The sequence below is a fragment of the Apostichopus japonicus genome, chromosome 20 (assembly GCF_037975245.1).
Source record: "Apostichopus japonicus isolate 1M-3 chromosome 20, ASM3797524v1, whole genome shotgun sequence".
Classification (NCBI taxonomy): Eukaryota; Metazoa; Echinodermata; class Holothuroidea; order Aspidochirotida; family Stichopodidae; genus Apostichopus; species Apostichopus japonicus.
Window position 1 is genome coordinate 32,319,935 of NC_092580.1, and position 16,461 is coordinate 32,336,395.

The 16,461-nt window shown below is 37.1% G+C and overlaps 1 protein-coding gene across 2 annotated transcripts in view; it reads right to left on the reverse strand.

The window, feature by feature from the left end:
- The window catches only part of LOC139961669 (reelin-like), a 65,176-nt gene that overhangs the window by 21,348 nt on the left and 27,367 nt on the right, over positions 1-16,461 (reverse strand). For both annotated transcript variants that reach the window (XM_071961053.1, XM_071961054.1), the window contains exons 18-35: positions 16,033-16,207; positions 15,151-15,288; positions 14,315-14,501; positions 13,868-14,073; positions 12,817-12,973; positions 11,811-11,972; positions 10,987-11,219; positions 10,639-10,790; positions 10,081-10,285; positions 9,136-9,380; positions 8,577-8,759; positions 7,925-8,204; positions 7,041-7,181; positions 5,736-5,913; positions 2,996-3,447; positions 2,086-2,179; positions 1,202-1,431; positions 431-651 (exon numbers count right to left, since the gene is read on the reverse strand). In XM_071961053.1, coding sequence (XP_071817154.1) covers positions 431-651; positions 1,202-1,431; positions 2,086-2,179; positions 2,996-3,447; positions 5,736-5,913; positions 7,041-7,181; positions 7,925-8,204; positions 8,577-8,759; positions 9,136-9,380; positions 10,081-10,285; positions 10,639-10,790; positions 10,987-11,219; positions 11,811-11,972; positions 12,817-12,973; positions 13,868-14,073; positions 14,315-14,501; positions 15,151-15,288; positions 16,033-16,207 — 3,639 coding nt within the window. The remainder of the gene's footprint in view (positions 1-430; positions 652-1,201; positions 1,432-2,085; positions 2,180-2,995; positions 3,448-5,735; positions 5,914-7,040; positions 7,182-7,924; positions 8,205-8,576; positions 8,760-9,135; positions 9,381-10,080; positions 10,286-10,638; positions 10,791-10,986; positions 11,220-11,810; positions 11,973-12,816; positions 12,974-13,867; positions 14,074-14,314; positions 14,502-15,150; positions 15,289-16,032; positions 16,208-16,461) is intronic.

A 16,461-nucleotide genomic window follows, 5' to 3' on the forward strand; every position in this document is an offset into this window, starting at 1 on the left:
CTCCCTTTTGCCAGACTGCTAATGGTCCTCATCAATGAAAATAGAGATCAGTTTAACCAGTTGAACAATTCAAGTAAATGTACTCAAGTCCCATATCAATAATACTTTACTAATTTGGCTAAAAGTAATTTCCATAGATGTAATATTTTCCAAGCTGATCAGCTCCTCTGAGCAACAAACACAACATTAAAATCTGTCTGTGGGTTCTTGGGTGTTATTAGCTTCAACACAAGTTTGCACTGATTACATTTTGCATGGACTACATTTTGAATGGATTACATTATGCACAGATTATATTTTGCACAGATTATATTTTGCAAATATTATAGTTTGCACAGATTATATTTTGCACTGATTACATATTACACGGATTGCATTTTGCATGGATTACATTTTGCTTGAGTTACATCTTGCAGACAAGAATATTCACCTTCAAAATCGTCCTTCAGGAAGTAAGGCTTGGCTTCTCCGTATGCACAGGACCACCCTGAGTAGCCTGGATCACAGATGCAATGAATTCCCCTCAAACAGGTCCCATGGCCATAACAGTTATTGGGACACGATGGCCCAATGTAAACATCATCCAGGGCCCAGGATGGGGGTCTCATGGTGCTGGTAAAATTACCCTGGTACCAACGGAAACGGATCGTCCTTCAAAACAAAGAGAAATAAAACGCCGGAATTCAAAATGTAACTTTCTAAATTCAAAGCATCATGCAAAAAGTTAGGTTAGGTTAAAACTCTTTTTAATCAAAATGATTAGTTTTTGGAGGGTTTATTCCAAGACAGCAAAACATTACCACCACTCATTACCACCCTACCCCCCCATGACCACCCCAACCTCTCATTACACCACAACCCCTCATTAACACCACTCATTACCACCCCAATCCCTCATTACCACCACACCCAACTTGCATGACCACCATGCATTACCACCCCAACTCCTCATTACCATCACTCATTCCCACCCCAACCCCTCATTACAACCCAACCCCTCATTCCCACCACTTGAATCTGTGCATGCTCTATATCCAATCAAAACTATCACGCACATCTTATCACAAGAAGTGAAAAGTAGTTTCTCCTCATAACCCACAGCTGTCCTTCCCTCACTCCCCCCTCCCCCACCCTGAACATTTCTAGTAAGTCCAGGATGCAGTTTAAGATTATTGAATATTCATGATGGTGTATGACTCACCCACAGAAGTGCAGGTTTGCCAGTGGTATAAGGTATCTCCTCCAGCCTGGTATTGCTCCGCTGTAGTAAATGCTCGGTGGAGACAGATCACCGGAGCAACCATTGCTCTTGGAACGATCATCGCCGAAGCAATCTTCCTGAACCAGATGCCAGGTCACACCGTTATCAGCGGAGAACTCTAAACGGACAGGGTCCTCGGCCGACGACATCGTTGAACATCCTACATTGATCTGTGGACCATATTTGAAATATTAAATATTTAATCTATTAGTCTCACTATTAGGTAAGTGTTATAATATATTTCTTGGAGTATTAACATTAAGTAGTGGTCATAGCGAAGTGTGGGGGGGGGGAGGGAAAGGGAAGGGGAATTATAATTAATGTGGACTGAGATAGTAGTTTATTTTTCTGTATGTTTATGTGTACATATCTATGTACTATCACAGGGGTTCACAAAAACAAGCTTTCAGTAGTTTTCTTTTGTTGTTTTCTTTGTTACAATGGTTGAAATCAAGTTGAAGTGGAATTATATTTACTTGATGGTCAATGGACAAAAAATGAAGAGCTAGAACCACCAGAAATGTCAAAACCAAATTCTAATTACTCCAAGGATGGACTTTCTTTAGTACAACTCTGCGAAACTAATTGCCCATATGGTATAGTACATGAAAACTATTTGCTTATTTACACGTGTGCAAATGTTTCCTTCCGTTCTTAGTTCCTGTTGGGAGCGACCATGAAAGGTTGTCGCCTTGTTCACATAGACACACGTAACCACATAAAAAACTATTAACTTACTCTGACAATTTCCTACTTATTATATAATATTATAATAATTATTATTACAAGTGTCAAACATTCGAGTGTGCGACTATCCACTTTACCTTGAATTGCAATACTGTGTCGGTGTCTACGTCAATGTTTCTCGTTGTCACCGAATGTTCACCAAGAGCATCAGAGAACACCAACGAATTACCTCTGAAAGCAAAAGAAGGGTCATGCAAGAGATGTTAAGATGATTGAATAATTTACCAAACATTCTCTTTTCATTCAGGTATGGCCCTTGAAATCAAAGACAAATTAGATTCACAAACAGAAATTATCAAAATTACTCATGAATAATTAAAAACAAAACAAAGCATGTTAACAGACTTCTTAATATCTACTGCAAAGTTTTTAATCAGCTTTGTTTGGCTTATTTTGACTCCTTTTGTTGCTCAGTGGTCCAAAGTAGTTGTCTGTCTATCTTTCTAGCATTTAATGTGCTCTTTCTGTTTATCGTTTAAGTTTGCATTTGAAGAAGATCCTGCTAGGATTGAAACGTCGGACCCTCTAATCTGTACGTAATAACTTATAACTAAAAATAACATCATTGATATGTTATAATGGTTGGATACAATATGCAAAATGGTATCTAATACTTGGTTTTAAAACAAAGAATCCCCTTGTCAACAGATTAACAAATTCTGAAAAGTTCGGAATAACAAAAACAGAACAGCTTTGTTTTAATATTCACTACAGGAGGCAGCCAGATTTGAATATGGTAAACAACAAATGATGGTCTTCATATGCTCTTAGTAAAGTTCTAGGTCCAAAATTCTTTGCTGTTTCACAATTTACAGTAAAATTATCTAATTAAAAAAAAAAGAAGAGCCCCAAATAGATAGACACACCCAATAGACACACAAACAAACTACACAAAAAACACACACATAGATAAACACACACACAGACATACACCCGGACAAACACATTCAGAAACATTTGTGCAACATAATCATTATAGCTACTCACTCTCTTGATGTGTTAAAGTCTTCCCCATCACAAAAGTTCCCAATCTCTCCTCCAGGATAAAATAGAAAGTTCTCCTCTGAGATTGTGTCATCGAAGTTGGCTCCTATTTGACCTCGATTGAGGAGGTCACCACCGATCAGTAAATTATCCAGGACCCATACATCCCCTCTCCCGGAATGGTATGGTTGCCAGAATCTGAACCGTGTGGTCTTCATTCGAGCCTGCGATGGTAACTGCATGCTGTAATATTTGGCACTAAGGGAGTCCCTGGGGGCCAACTCTGCTACCAGTTCCCATGTTATGCCACCATTGTAAGAGAATTGGATGAGGAGAGGACTGGGTGGGGTGCTTCCAGTGGGATCCATAGAGGTACAACCAAATTGAAGAGTGAACTGGATAAAGTCCATTAAGCTGGCGTCCAGATCTACGGTTTCTAGCATTCTAATCCCTGGCTGCTCGGAGAGGAGAGTAAACAAGAAATGAGAGAGAGAAGAGAATGGGAGAGGTAAAGGAATAAAAAACATTAGTGTTCAGCGTCATTGCAGGTGTATTAATGTGTTGAAATGCAGAAGTACTGATGCAACAAACATTACTGTTCAGTATTCTTTGCAGGTGTATTAATGTGTTGAAATGCAGAGGTTTCGTTAAAACAAACATTAGTATTCAGTATTCTTTGCAGGTGTATTAATGTGTTGAAATGCAGAGGTATCCATACAACAAACATTAATGTTCAGTATTCTTTGCAGGTGTATTAATATGTTGAAATGCAGAGGTATCCATACAACAAACATTAATGTTCAGTATTCTTTGCAGGTGTATTAATATGTTGAAATGCAGAGGTATCCATACAACAAACATTAATGTTCAGTATTCTTTGCAGGTGTATTAATGTGTTGAAATGCAGAGGTATCCATACAACAAACATTAGTGTTCAGTATTCTTTGCAGGTGTATTAATATGTTGAAATGCAGAATTACCAATACAACAATCATTAGTGTTCAGTATTCTTTGCAGGTGTATTAATATGTTGAAATGCAGAGGTATCCATACAACAAACATTAATGTTCAGTATTCTTTGCAGGTGTATTAATGTGTTGAAATGCAGAGGTATCCATACAACAGACAATAATGTTCAGTATTCTTTGCAGGTGTATTAATATGTTGAAATGCAGAGGTATCGATACAACAGACATTAATGTTCAGTATTCTTTGCAGGTGTATTAATATGTTGAAATGCAGAGGTATCCATACAACAAACATTAATGTTCAGTATTCTTTGCAGGTGTATTAATGTGTTGAAATGAAGAGGTATCCATACAACAGACATTAATGTTCAGTATTCTTTGCAGGTGTATTAATATGTTGAAATGCAGAGGTATCGATACAACAGACATTAGTGTTCAGTATTCTTTGCAGGTGTATTAATGTGTTGAAATGCAGAGGTATCGATACAACAAACATTAATGTTCAGTATTCTTTGCAGGTGTATTAATATGTTGAAATGCAGAGGTATCCATACAACAAACATTAATGTTCAGTATTCTTTGCAGGTGTATTAATATGTTGAAATGCAGAGGTATCGATACAACAGACATTAGTGTTCAGTATTCTTTGCAGGTGTATTAATGTGTTGAAATGCAGAGGTTTTGATACAACAGACATTAATGTTCAGTATTCTTTGCAGGTGTATTAATGTGTTGAAATGCAGAGGTTTTGATACAACAAACATTAGTGTTCAGTATTCTTTGCAGGTGTATTAATGTGTTGAAATGCAGAATTACCGATACAACAACCATTAGTGTTCAGTATTCTTTGCAGGTGTATTAATATGTTGAAATGCAGAATTACCGATACAACAAACATTAGTGTTCAGTATTCCTTGCAGGTGTATTAATGTGTTGAAATGCATAAGTACTGATACAACAAACATTAGTTTTCAGTATTCTTTGCAGGTGTATTAATATGTTCAAATGCAGAGGTTTTGATACAACAAACATTAGTGTTCAGTATTCTTTGCAGGTGTATTAATGTGTTGAAATGCAGAGGTATCCATACAACAAACATTAATGTTCAGTATTCTTTGCAGGTGTATTAATGTGTTGAAATGCAGAGGTTTTGATACAACAAACATTAGTGTTCAGTATTCTTTGCAGGTGTATTAATGTGTTGAAATGCAGAGGTATCCATACAACAAACATTAATGTTCAGTATTCCTTGCAGGTGTATTAATGTGTTGAAATGCATAAGTACTGATACAACAAACATTAGTTTTCAGTATTCTTTGCAGGTGTATTAATATGTTCAAATGCAGAATTACCGATACAACAAACATTAGTGTTCAGTATTCTTTGCAGGTGTATTAATATGTTCAAATGCAGAATTACCGATACAACAAACATTAGTGTTCAGTATTCTTTGCAGGTGTATTAATATGTTCAAATGCAGAAGTAATCAAATAACTAACATTAGTGTTCAGTATTCTTTGCAGGCCTATAAGGTTGATATACAGTATCACTGATAATACAGTTATAACTGTGTTATGTTGTTAAGGATATTTACTGCAAAGATTCTACAGCCCACATATAATCCTCTTTCAATCATCTTGCTGACCAGTGACTTTAGCAATACATTGGTTTCTTAAGCTTTATTTCCAAGTACGTTTTCCGTTACCAATCTGTTCAAGTGGTAATAATACTATGAAACAAAACAGTTTTGATGATTAGATCACATTATACCAAACCTGGTTGAATATTATAGCGGTACTGGAAACCAATCTACCACACTGAATGCCAATGAAAGATCCAAGGTTTCTATTCCAGAGTTGAGTTGAAAGGGGTCCATCAAAAGTCTCCTTTAACTGCTTAGGCAGTGTCACGAAGGGTGCACAAAAGTTGCCATGATTGTAACCAGGATCACATCTGTTATGAAATGTATGAATGGCATTAAATCACAAGAGGAGCACAACAATTTTTACACTTTGCTCAAAATATTGTGTTTAATGTAACACTGAGTGTTACATACTTTTATATTGATGAACCAAGTAAAGGCATTAGGTCAAAGTTTACAGAAACAGATCTCTCGATGGCTGATGTTGGAAGTTGTGCAAGTGTCTAAACTCACTAAATATCTGAACGTTCAGAAAGATAAACACACAAACATACAGAGCAAACATCCTTTTACTTTTCCTGATGGATGGCCAGTTCATTTATTGTAAATATTAGACCAGTTATGTGTCCACGTAAACTACTGTTAGTTTGCAGTAAAGAAAATTTTAACGAGTGAAGATGTCGAAATTAAATTACTTCTTATTCATTCCCAAAGTAACCAAACTCATAGTAAAAGTACAATGGCCTACTCCACTTTCATAAACATGGCGATTATTATGCAATGGACATCGGTTTGGTCAAGCAAACTCTGCTGTTTGGAAAAGTTTAAGACCAAAGTTCTGATTATTCTAAGAAACAACTAAAAGCTAGTAGAAGAAATATTTTCAAACCAATATTTTCACTGACGATATCAAAGTTCTACACTTTATAACACAAACCAATTTCACAGTTTAATATGTATATTTAGGCAACCCGCAAAATCGAAAAAATGGTTATGTAAGGAAGTTAACAGCTGGATATTATTGTGCAAAACAAACAAAGAAATCAAAAGGTAATACACAGAATTCGAATAGGAAAGTAAGTTTTCCATTGTTCTTTAACTAATTACAACTAGATATTATTGGTTGCAATTTGTCCTCGGTGTAAACAAGAGCACTAATTTTTGCATATTTTTTAATCCTCAGTTTTAAAAATGCTTTTGAAAGGTTTATAAACAAAAAAACAAGCATTCTTGGAAAGTTTTCAGTTGGCAATGATAAAAAAGCAATATATAGATGAATTTAACAATAAAATGGAATTAATTCACTTGTAAAGAACATCAACAGTATATCAGGTTAAAAGATTATAGTTCAGATATAAAATAAGACTTTGTGAAATTAGATACTTTACATGCATCTGAAATTAGATACTTTACATGCATCTGAAATTAGATACTTTACATGCATTGGTTCTCAAAGCATCTTCCGTGTCCAGAACAGAGCCAGGGACACCCACCGCCAACATGAACGTTGTCCAATGCCCATCCAGCATTAATGCCTGAGAACCTGGGCTGACTCCATCTAAAACGGGTGGATTTGGTTCTAAGAAGGGAGAATCATCAAAACAAGTTACAAGCTTTGTGCAGAGTTTAATAGAAACGGAAGAGTACACTAAATGTAGGTATCATGAAACGTTACGACATACCTACTAGATTCTTACATAACACGATGGCTAGAGTTTCTACAAAAGCTATTGAAGCAAATGTTTCAAGTTTAACATTTTTCCAAACTATAAGTGAAACAAGGCTCTTCTTAAATGTTTTTTATGTGGGGGGGGTATAAATTAATACCCAAGGCTAAATGGAAAAAAAAATGGAAAGTTCGAGATTGATTAGTTCCTTGTCCAATGGCAGCTGCTTTTAAGTAGAGGGCAGCATACTACTATTGTCACAAACTATTTTGTCTTGTAAAGTTCTCTATTAAGTCATTGAAGTAACAGGCCATGTGGTGAGTTGTGGTTTGGAGAGGAAAGGGACGGATGGTTTGGTGTGCTTTAGAGTGGCTTGGAGAGGTATGGGGTGGTTTGGAGACGTACGGGACGGTTTGGAGCGGTATGGGATGGTTTGGAGAGATATGGGATGGTTTGGAGAGATATCGAGTGGCTTGGAGTGGTATGGGGTGGTTTGGAGAGGTATGGGGTGGTTTGGAGTGGCTTGGAGTGGTATGGGGTGGTTTCAAGAGGTGTTTGGGGTGATCAATAGTTCTGATCAATCTTATCGCTTAAATTGGCAATAATCATGTGTTTAGCTAAAGACAAAATTTGACTGAAAATTATCTTCACTTACACAGCACCCTCTGGAAGTAATATTGTGACCCTAGTCCAATTTGTAAACATCTGTGCCTTGTAATTGCTACCCAGTCTGTATTTTCCGCAGCTCATATCAGGCGGTATGCACTCCTCCACAACCAGGTGCCAAGTACGTCCCATGTCTCGAGAGTACTCTAACGTCACAGGGTAGCGGTCAGGAATAGACGGGTCACCGCCACACCTCATGGTGAGGTCAAACTGCAGGAATGCGACCGTCGTCATCTCAAAGTCCCACGTCTCGGCATACCGTGGAGAATCTGGGTGAAAGAGAGAGGCAAAGAGAGGAAATCACACCCACCAATCAACATAAGGTGGTACTTACTGACTTATTGTTTAGACAACAAAAACAGCAATTAATGTTAGCTCTTCATAAAGGGAATAATCTATACTTTGAGTTGAAATTTATTGTATAGTTTTACACTGCCTCTTTTGGTTTTAATGCATTTATTTGAAAAATCTTTAATAAAGTGATTGCCATTAAGGATATGGAAATATCTACAAGCCTCGAGTAAACAAGTTCTCAATATTTTTTCTTAAGAGTATTTTAATAGATCTGTCAGTTGGGTAATGGTCTTGTCAATATATGTTGTTGAAACACACCAGACATCCATGAAAATCAAAATGTATACCTTGTCTACGACCAAATACGATAGCCTGTTGGTCTGACTGGCAGAATACCTCTGGTGTTGATCCCATTAAGGAATACCAGTTGTTAGAAGGCTGAGGATCAAATTCATCATCGAATCCCAGGGAGTGAGTGTCATTAGCACCGATGAGGACGTCATCTAAAGCCCATGATGCTCTGGATTGTCCTAAAGAAAGAAAAATATCGAGCAGGTAGTTGAAAAGATCCCGCAGTTTTAGCTTGTCAGATTTAATAATGAAATTATTGATAAACCCATCTGAAAACTTGTTCCAGTAAAAAAAAATTTAATCAAGTACGAGATTGATAAAATTCCTTTTGGAATTCCTGCTACTAGGGACCAAGGCTTGAGCTAAATGGCCTATTTGACTGATTTCAAAGTCCATCAATGCTCTGGCAATATTCTCAAATTCTGAGAAAACCACAAGCCATGGAAGATCACTGGTAGCCATAGTAACCAACAGATCCAAAATGAAGAAGGTCACAAATTCACAAAAAAAAGAAGGAATAAACAAATTTGAAGTTTTGACCAGGAGGAGGCTTACCTGCAGAAATGAGAGGTTGCCACCATCGGAACATGACATAGGGAGCTTTGGCATCTGGCAATAACTCGAGAGTGACCTCCAGTGTCCCCTCCTCCATCACTGTGGGGTCTAATAACTTTAGGGTATGCCACGATATGGAGTTATCGCTTGAGTATTGTATTATGACACTTTCGTTCTGGCTAGAGGCCGGAAAGCAGCGACTCTTTGGTAGTGAGCTACCAATCTTGACAAAGAATTGAAGCATTCTGAAAGAGGGGAAAAAGAATACCTGAAAACTTGCCAAATGTAACGTTGCTATGACACCACTAATTTGTATGGCATGACTCTTAAATACACTATTTATGTATAGAAACCTTCATTTGATATCCACAAAGGTAAAGAGAGAACTAACTTATCTCGCTATAAAACTGTTTGCAATAATTAGTGTGAAGCAGATGTGAATCCTAGTTTATTCCTTTGAAGTAAATTCTTTGCCCATTTTTTTTGGTAATAATGAATTGAGGAGGTTGAGGTGTTTACTGGATCTTCTGCTGCATATCTGTCTTAAAGTATTGTGGACAGCTTAAGTGGCATCACAAAGTAGGGTATGTGGCTAGAGAGGGATGGAGGAAGGTGATGGGGGGGGGTCTTGTGGGTGTGAACTGAGACAAAATACTTTTCACTCGGTGGATAGACTGTATTAGCAGCAGGAATTATTTTTACTCTAAAAAAGACTTTGTAAACTATTTCTCAATATCACAACAGCTGGGAATTAAACGCAACTTCAATAAAATCCACTTCTAACTAATCAGCGTTTGCACTGTCAGGATACTTTAGCAATTTGCAATTTGGGTGTAAATTGCTCACACATGTCTTCATTGCCTTAACATTCAAGTAGCAACAACCCTAGTCCACCACCCTCCCATTACAATAACGGCCCTCCCTCTCTCTAAACGGATGACCTACCTTAAGCTGGTGGTGTTCAGAGGCAGGGTTCGGCCCTCTCTTGGACCATGAGCTCCAAACTGGAGGGAGTCATCCATCTTGACCACTCCACATTCTTGGCCCACTGTGGCACCGATGACCTGCTCCCAGCTATTGCCCTTCCGGCCGTTCACAAAGGTGTCACGTAATCCGAATGGCGGGGTAAGGATTGGTTCGCAGTGAGGTTCTGTGTAGGGTCAATCAAAAACAAGACAGATATTAAACTTTCGAAGAATTCTCAAGAGAAAGAAATTAGAATAGTAAGTATGAAACCAGTTGACCTTGAAATAAAGGTAACCTTTTCTATTTAATGGTTATGAAAGTACACACAAAATAAGGTTTTGAAACATGGAAAATATATATTTCCTTTCTGCTGTAAATCATTATCATCTTGCAATGATTCTTTCAGACTACTTCATAGCGTCTTTTTAGCGATTAGCTAAAATCCGTCGAAACTCAGGAATTTTGTAATCTAAGACATGTATTGCAAGTCATGAGTATTTCATGATGTTGAGGGTTTACAGCAGTGGACGTACTTACCAAAGTAGCCTTGCTCACAGTGACAGCTACCAGTGTGGCAAACACCATGGTTGTTACAATTCTTAGGGCAAGGCCGTCCAATGTGGACGTCTGACAGGGCAAAGACAGGGGCATACCTGTCCTCCTCCTGCCACCATCTAAACTGGACTTGGCTGGAAATAGGAAAGAAACAACAAATAAAAAACACATTTTCCGATCCCAAGCCTAACAGACACACAGCTGCTGCTATGTGAATAAAAAATACCGTTGGACATTTTATACATTTTCAAAACATCAATATTCATTGTGTGAGTGACTCATGCATGAATAATAATTATAGAAACGTCATTGAAAAACAGGCACAATTACCTTCCAAATGCCTTTTCTGGGATTGGTATGGTAACAAGATTCCACAGCTGGTATTTTCCCATGTGATAAATACTGCCCTCATCATAGTCACCGCCCACAGCACATGAACTGCTGCCACCAGTTGTAGGATAACATGGTGGCAGCACGTAATCCCACTGCTGTCCACCATCTTGTGAATATTGCAAAAGCACTGGGGCAAAGTAAACAAAACTGGATCTGCAATCCATAACAATCTAGGCAGAATAAAATAATAATAATAAATGATACTTTTAAGGTGCAAAATCTTCCGAAGAACTCAGAGTGTACAAGGACAAAAGGACACACACGAAAGAAATCTATGAATCGGGAACAGCTTGAAGGAAGAAATGTCTTCAAATTGCTTTTAAAATGAGAAAATGTAGAATTGCTATGAAGGCTATTTGGAAGTGAATTCCAATAGCCTGTGCAGCAAATTTAAATGAACGTTCCCCGGCAGACTTAAGGTTAGCCCGGGAATTTTGAGCAGTTTTTCGGAAGAGGTAACGAAGAACGCGTGGTGGTTGGTAAGTACACAAAACAGACATTGGTAAGTACACAAAACAACTTTACCTTATTGTAAAACCAACAAAGAAGCGAACAAATTGAATTTAAAGGATACTATTTACAAATTCATAATAACAACCTGCTTAGTAAGGGTGGTTCTACAGCTTGATTTCCTTAATTAAATGCTGGAATTGAAATCCTACAAAGATGATACGATAAAAGAGGGTGCTTTCAAGAGACAGATAACTTTCTATACTGACTGGTCATCACAACTTTGTTTTCATTTCTAGATATTTCTTTACCTTAAATTGTATGACATCACCAGGAGTGACGTTAAGCATCTTGGTAACAGCAAATCTATCCCCGCCAGTGCCGTCAAACAACATCACAGACACGTCTGAATCACAGTATTCTGAGGTTCTTGAATTACTGGTCGACATCCAAAAACTGCCATCGTCTTCATTCTTGAGAAGAACATATCAAAATGGAAGTGAAATGAAACATTAGATCTCTGTGATTTGTTATGCAGATAGATATATCAGTTCCATCATGGATTGAGAGCAACAAGTTATCTTCGAAAAAATTAAATGATCATGAAGATTGGAGAAAAGTGATTCAAATGAGTGTGGTTCCCTAAACAATGGTATCCTAAGCAGCCTTCACTTCTCACACATTTGAATACAACTGATTCTTTTTTCTTTTTAAGTCTTCTATGAAACAACCCCATCAGATTAAATAAAGTGATCAGTCCATTTGGGGGTGGGGGTGGGGGTGGGGGGAGTTGGGTGGTAGAGGGGAGGAATGCTTTCAAGTATTATCCTCTCATCCAAACAGTGCAACTAGTCTTTAAAAAGCCTCACCAGGTAATGAAAACACCAATTTCTTCTCTGATTCTTTCATATAGGAAAAGGAGGCTAGGCTAAGGTGTTATCTACTATGAAAGTTTAGTAGGCCTAGCATGAATGTTGATGCATGGCAGACAAAGCCTTCATGAACATTTGTGCTTAAGTTAATATATGAACTTTTCGCTTATTTATAATTTGAGAGCAATAGTGTTGACCTTTTCGGAAACAACCAAACAGTTCATCTTGTGCACAGAGACATTCAAATATAAATATCTCCTTATATGAAATTTTCTCTGTCACATTTCCCTTCCACAGACTTTCCGCGAATAACAAAAATGTCGCCATTAATGAAGTAAGGCTTTACATTCCAGCAGAATGGATCGGTGGAAGTGGTTTTAGTTGTACATGATTCAGTAGTTTTGGTGACATTATTTACTGAGATGTGTCGCTTAGTTTTACTTACTTGCATTTCTTGCTGGCCCTCACCAGATGCTACTCCTGTGATGAGAATGTTATCCAAGGCCCACTGATCCGTTCCCTCCCCCGAGTGCTGAGGCTGCCACCATCGGAACCTGGTGCTGGTAGATCTCGCCTTCTCAGGAACTGGAAGGTGGACGAATCTGTTGATAAAAAGACAACAAGAGATACTACAGTTTATACTACCATCATAATCAGGAGTTGTACCATAAACAGTTCTTCACATCAAGAACCTAATACAATGGCGACTACGGACTTGCTCACTTTAGGGTTCTCATTTAAGATGGGTTATGTGCTTGCGTTTGTATCAAGGATTTTATAAGACGACTTTCAAAATATGGAAAAGCATATCTGAAGAGCAAGGAGAGCTGGAGTCTATTTGGTAACACTGAAGGTGAACATTAATTTGTTGCTTATCTTGTCGACAAAATCACTCAGTGTCAATGCAGTCGTGGCCATTACACGATTGCATCATGATAGTATTTTCTCTATAATCCTAATCTGTAATATCATCACTGTTCTCCAAACTATGGCTTTGTATCTTTTATTTTGTAATAATTGTCTTTGTCGGCCATTTTTAATGTGTGCACAAAGTTATTATCATGATTATGACTATCATTGCTAGCAATATCATTATTATTGTTATGGGGAGTGGAGGGGAAAATTAATTATGATCACACTCTTTTGTTTATCCTAGTAGTGATGAACTTGAAACACCTCTTCATTCAAATAAGCAAATGAAACTAATTAGATAATTTGGTAGTCATGATCTGTGATGTCATTACCATGTATGGAAATAAGTTTCTTTTTTACTATCTTCAAATCTCTGATTTTGCTGTTTCTCTATTCTCTTATAGTAGCTTTTGTTGCCCAATTAATGTTTGCAAAACTTGTTATCATTATCACATTTTCTTTTCTTATGATTTTAAGTTTTTGTACTATTTTGTTATATCCAGTACCCACCTTTTCATGTTCAATACATATATGAAACTTGTAGTTCAAACTAAGAGGTACAAAAATGAAATCAAACCACCAACGTTGGAGTTCTGTAGTCTGTGAAGTAAAGCTCTTGTAGGAGTTGCCAATCGATTCCTCCGTTCACCGTAAACTGCAGTAGGACGCCCTCTTGCCTGCTCGTTATACCCGAGCAGAATCTGTCCGACCCGGCCATTCGAATGTAGAACTCAATGAACGTTGCACCTACAGTGTTCATATCTTGGCTGATGAGTTCTCGCACACCAACCTGAAGATGGAGAGGAATAATATTCCTTTTCTTTGAAATGGATAATTCATCAAAATAAGACAAAACATTATTAAAGTTAAGTATGACTCCTCTTTAATGTTAGAAAGTTCACAAATGCATTGTGTGCTGAATGTCCAGCATTACAGGCTACGTAACATTGTAAAAAGAATTGGCTGCCTTTAAGAGAATAAAATAAACAAGAAATAGACTAGATAAAAAAATCAGAAAACTGAACACTCACTCCAGAGAAGTAGAGGGAGCTACCCGAGGTTATGACTCCGCAGTCTTCCTGGCCTCGGGAGACACTCCCACCATGGATAATAAGCCAATCAGAAAAGATCAGTGAAGGGATTTCAAAATCACTCTTGATTGTGGTAGGTAAGAATTTTTGAGATGTGCAAATTTTACCTCCGTAGCCGCGGTCGCACCTGGTAATCCAAAACAAAGAGGATAAAATTACTTACATTGAACTAAGGGTTATCCAATTTATTAACAATTTTAGATTTCTGAGGAAAGTTTCTAATTTAGCCTTCATACAGAAATATTTGCACATACTCCACAAGAATAAGGAAATTTTGGTTTAACATGTTATTATTCCACGCAATACAAACACAAACTATAGGACTTTTATTTCATGTGGAGTATTAACCTGATCAAATGGTACAAACTGAAGTTGATAATACCACCCCAGATAAAATAAAACTGCTTTTTTTGGGGTACTGTTAACCTTTTAAAGGGAGCCACTATTGGCCCCAAATTATAGCATGCTATAATTGCTAAAACCTTTTCAAGAGTTACTTTTCCTGGAGGTCTTTAATCTTGTAAGTTTCCGCAGACATAATGAATGAACACACAAGATGACTGTACGTCCCAGTGAGGTCAATTTCCTCCAAGGTTGTAATAAAAATAGTTTAAGAATTTTGACCAAAGGTGACCATAATTGAATATCTGGCATATGTGGGGCCAATACAGCATATCTTTATTAGGTTGTGACAACTCCAATCTGCTATACATCATTAAACAGCCTTTAATTTGTCACGGTCTAAGGAGATTCTTCTTTTATTCACTAATTCATACCTGCATTCTCCCTGGATACACTGTCCATGTCCATTGCATAGTTCAGGACACTGCTCTCCTATATACAGATTATCCACAGCCCAAACATTGCTGCCCGAGAAAGCGTACTGAATCCATCGGAATTTTACAGGTGTCGAGCTGCAGCAAATAGCAGATTGGATGAGACTTGATTAATGGCCTCAACTCAAGATTAAACTAATGAAATCTTGTCCTTAAAATATGCTAGAATCTACTAGAAAGATGAAGACTGACCCACATGGACCGATTTTTATCCAGTTTTATTTTCATATGCATTATTGTAGAGCTGATTCTAATTAATGAGGCATTTAGTTTCTACATTGGATGACCTTTGATAAGTTTAGATCCTGCAAGAAATTTACCTTTGAAATAATACATAAAGTGAGAAAAAATGTTCATACAATATAAGCATATTACGTTTACTTGTAAATTTTGGGGTAAGTAAAATATATTTTTAAAACAAGGTGTATATATTCATTAATTTCTCGACAAAACAGCTCTTAAATATGGAATGAAATACGCTGCTGTTGTCTTTTTGTATTAATTTGCATGAATAAGGTAGCAATATAACTGTGTCATTGTAAATTTGAAGGAAAAAAAGAGAGTTATGAATGTCAAATTAAAAGACACTGTACATCTGAAATTAAAAGTTAAATCAAAATATTGAAATTATATAAAAAACATAGAATGCACTCAATTTCACAGACAAGTCTGTTTCTGCCACTAGTCAGCAAATCTTAAGCAAATCTCAAATTTGTAAAAACTGACCTCTTCCTCCATATTTTGTTGTATTACAATGTTCTCTTTTGGTCATTTCAAATTTTGAATATGTATAATCTACAAATTGAAGTAGTTCCCACTCACCTCAATCCACTAGGCAAGGGAATGGTGACCCTTCGCCAGGCCTCATACTGTGTGTCATCAAAGGATGAGGTGGTATGGTACCCATCACAGTCCACTGCACCCTGGAAGCATTCTCTTACCACTGGTTGCCATGACAATCCATGATTTGATGAGAACTCCAGATGTACCTTCTTTTCTACAACATCAACGATAAATGTCAGAAAATCATGAATATCTTCACACGACAAGGTAGTGACTCAAAAATTAAGTTTTGAAAAAATTAAGTTATTATTATTAAAAAAAGTTATTAAAACAAGAAAGGATACTCTTTCACTGTCAAATGACGTTTTATTAAAGGAAGAGAAAAAGTTCTGCCTTTTTTCATCCTTTTCTTTATGAAGTTTATCACTACATGATGTTCACATGTTGGCATAGACCAAGTACATGTAA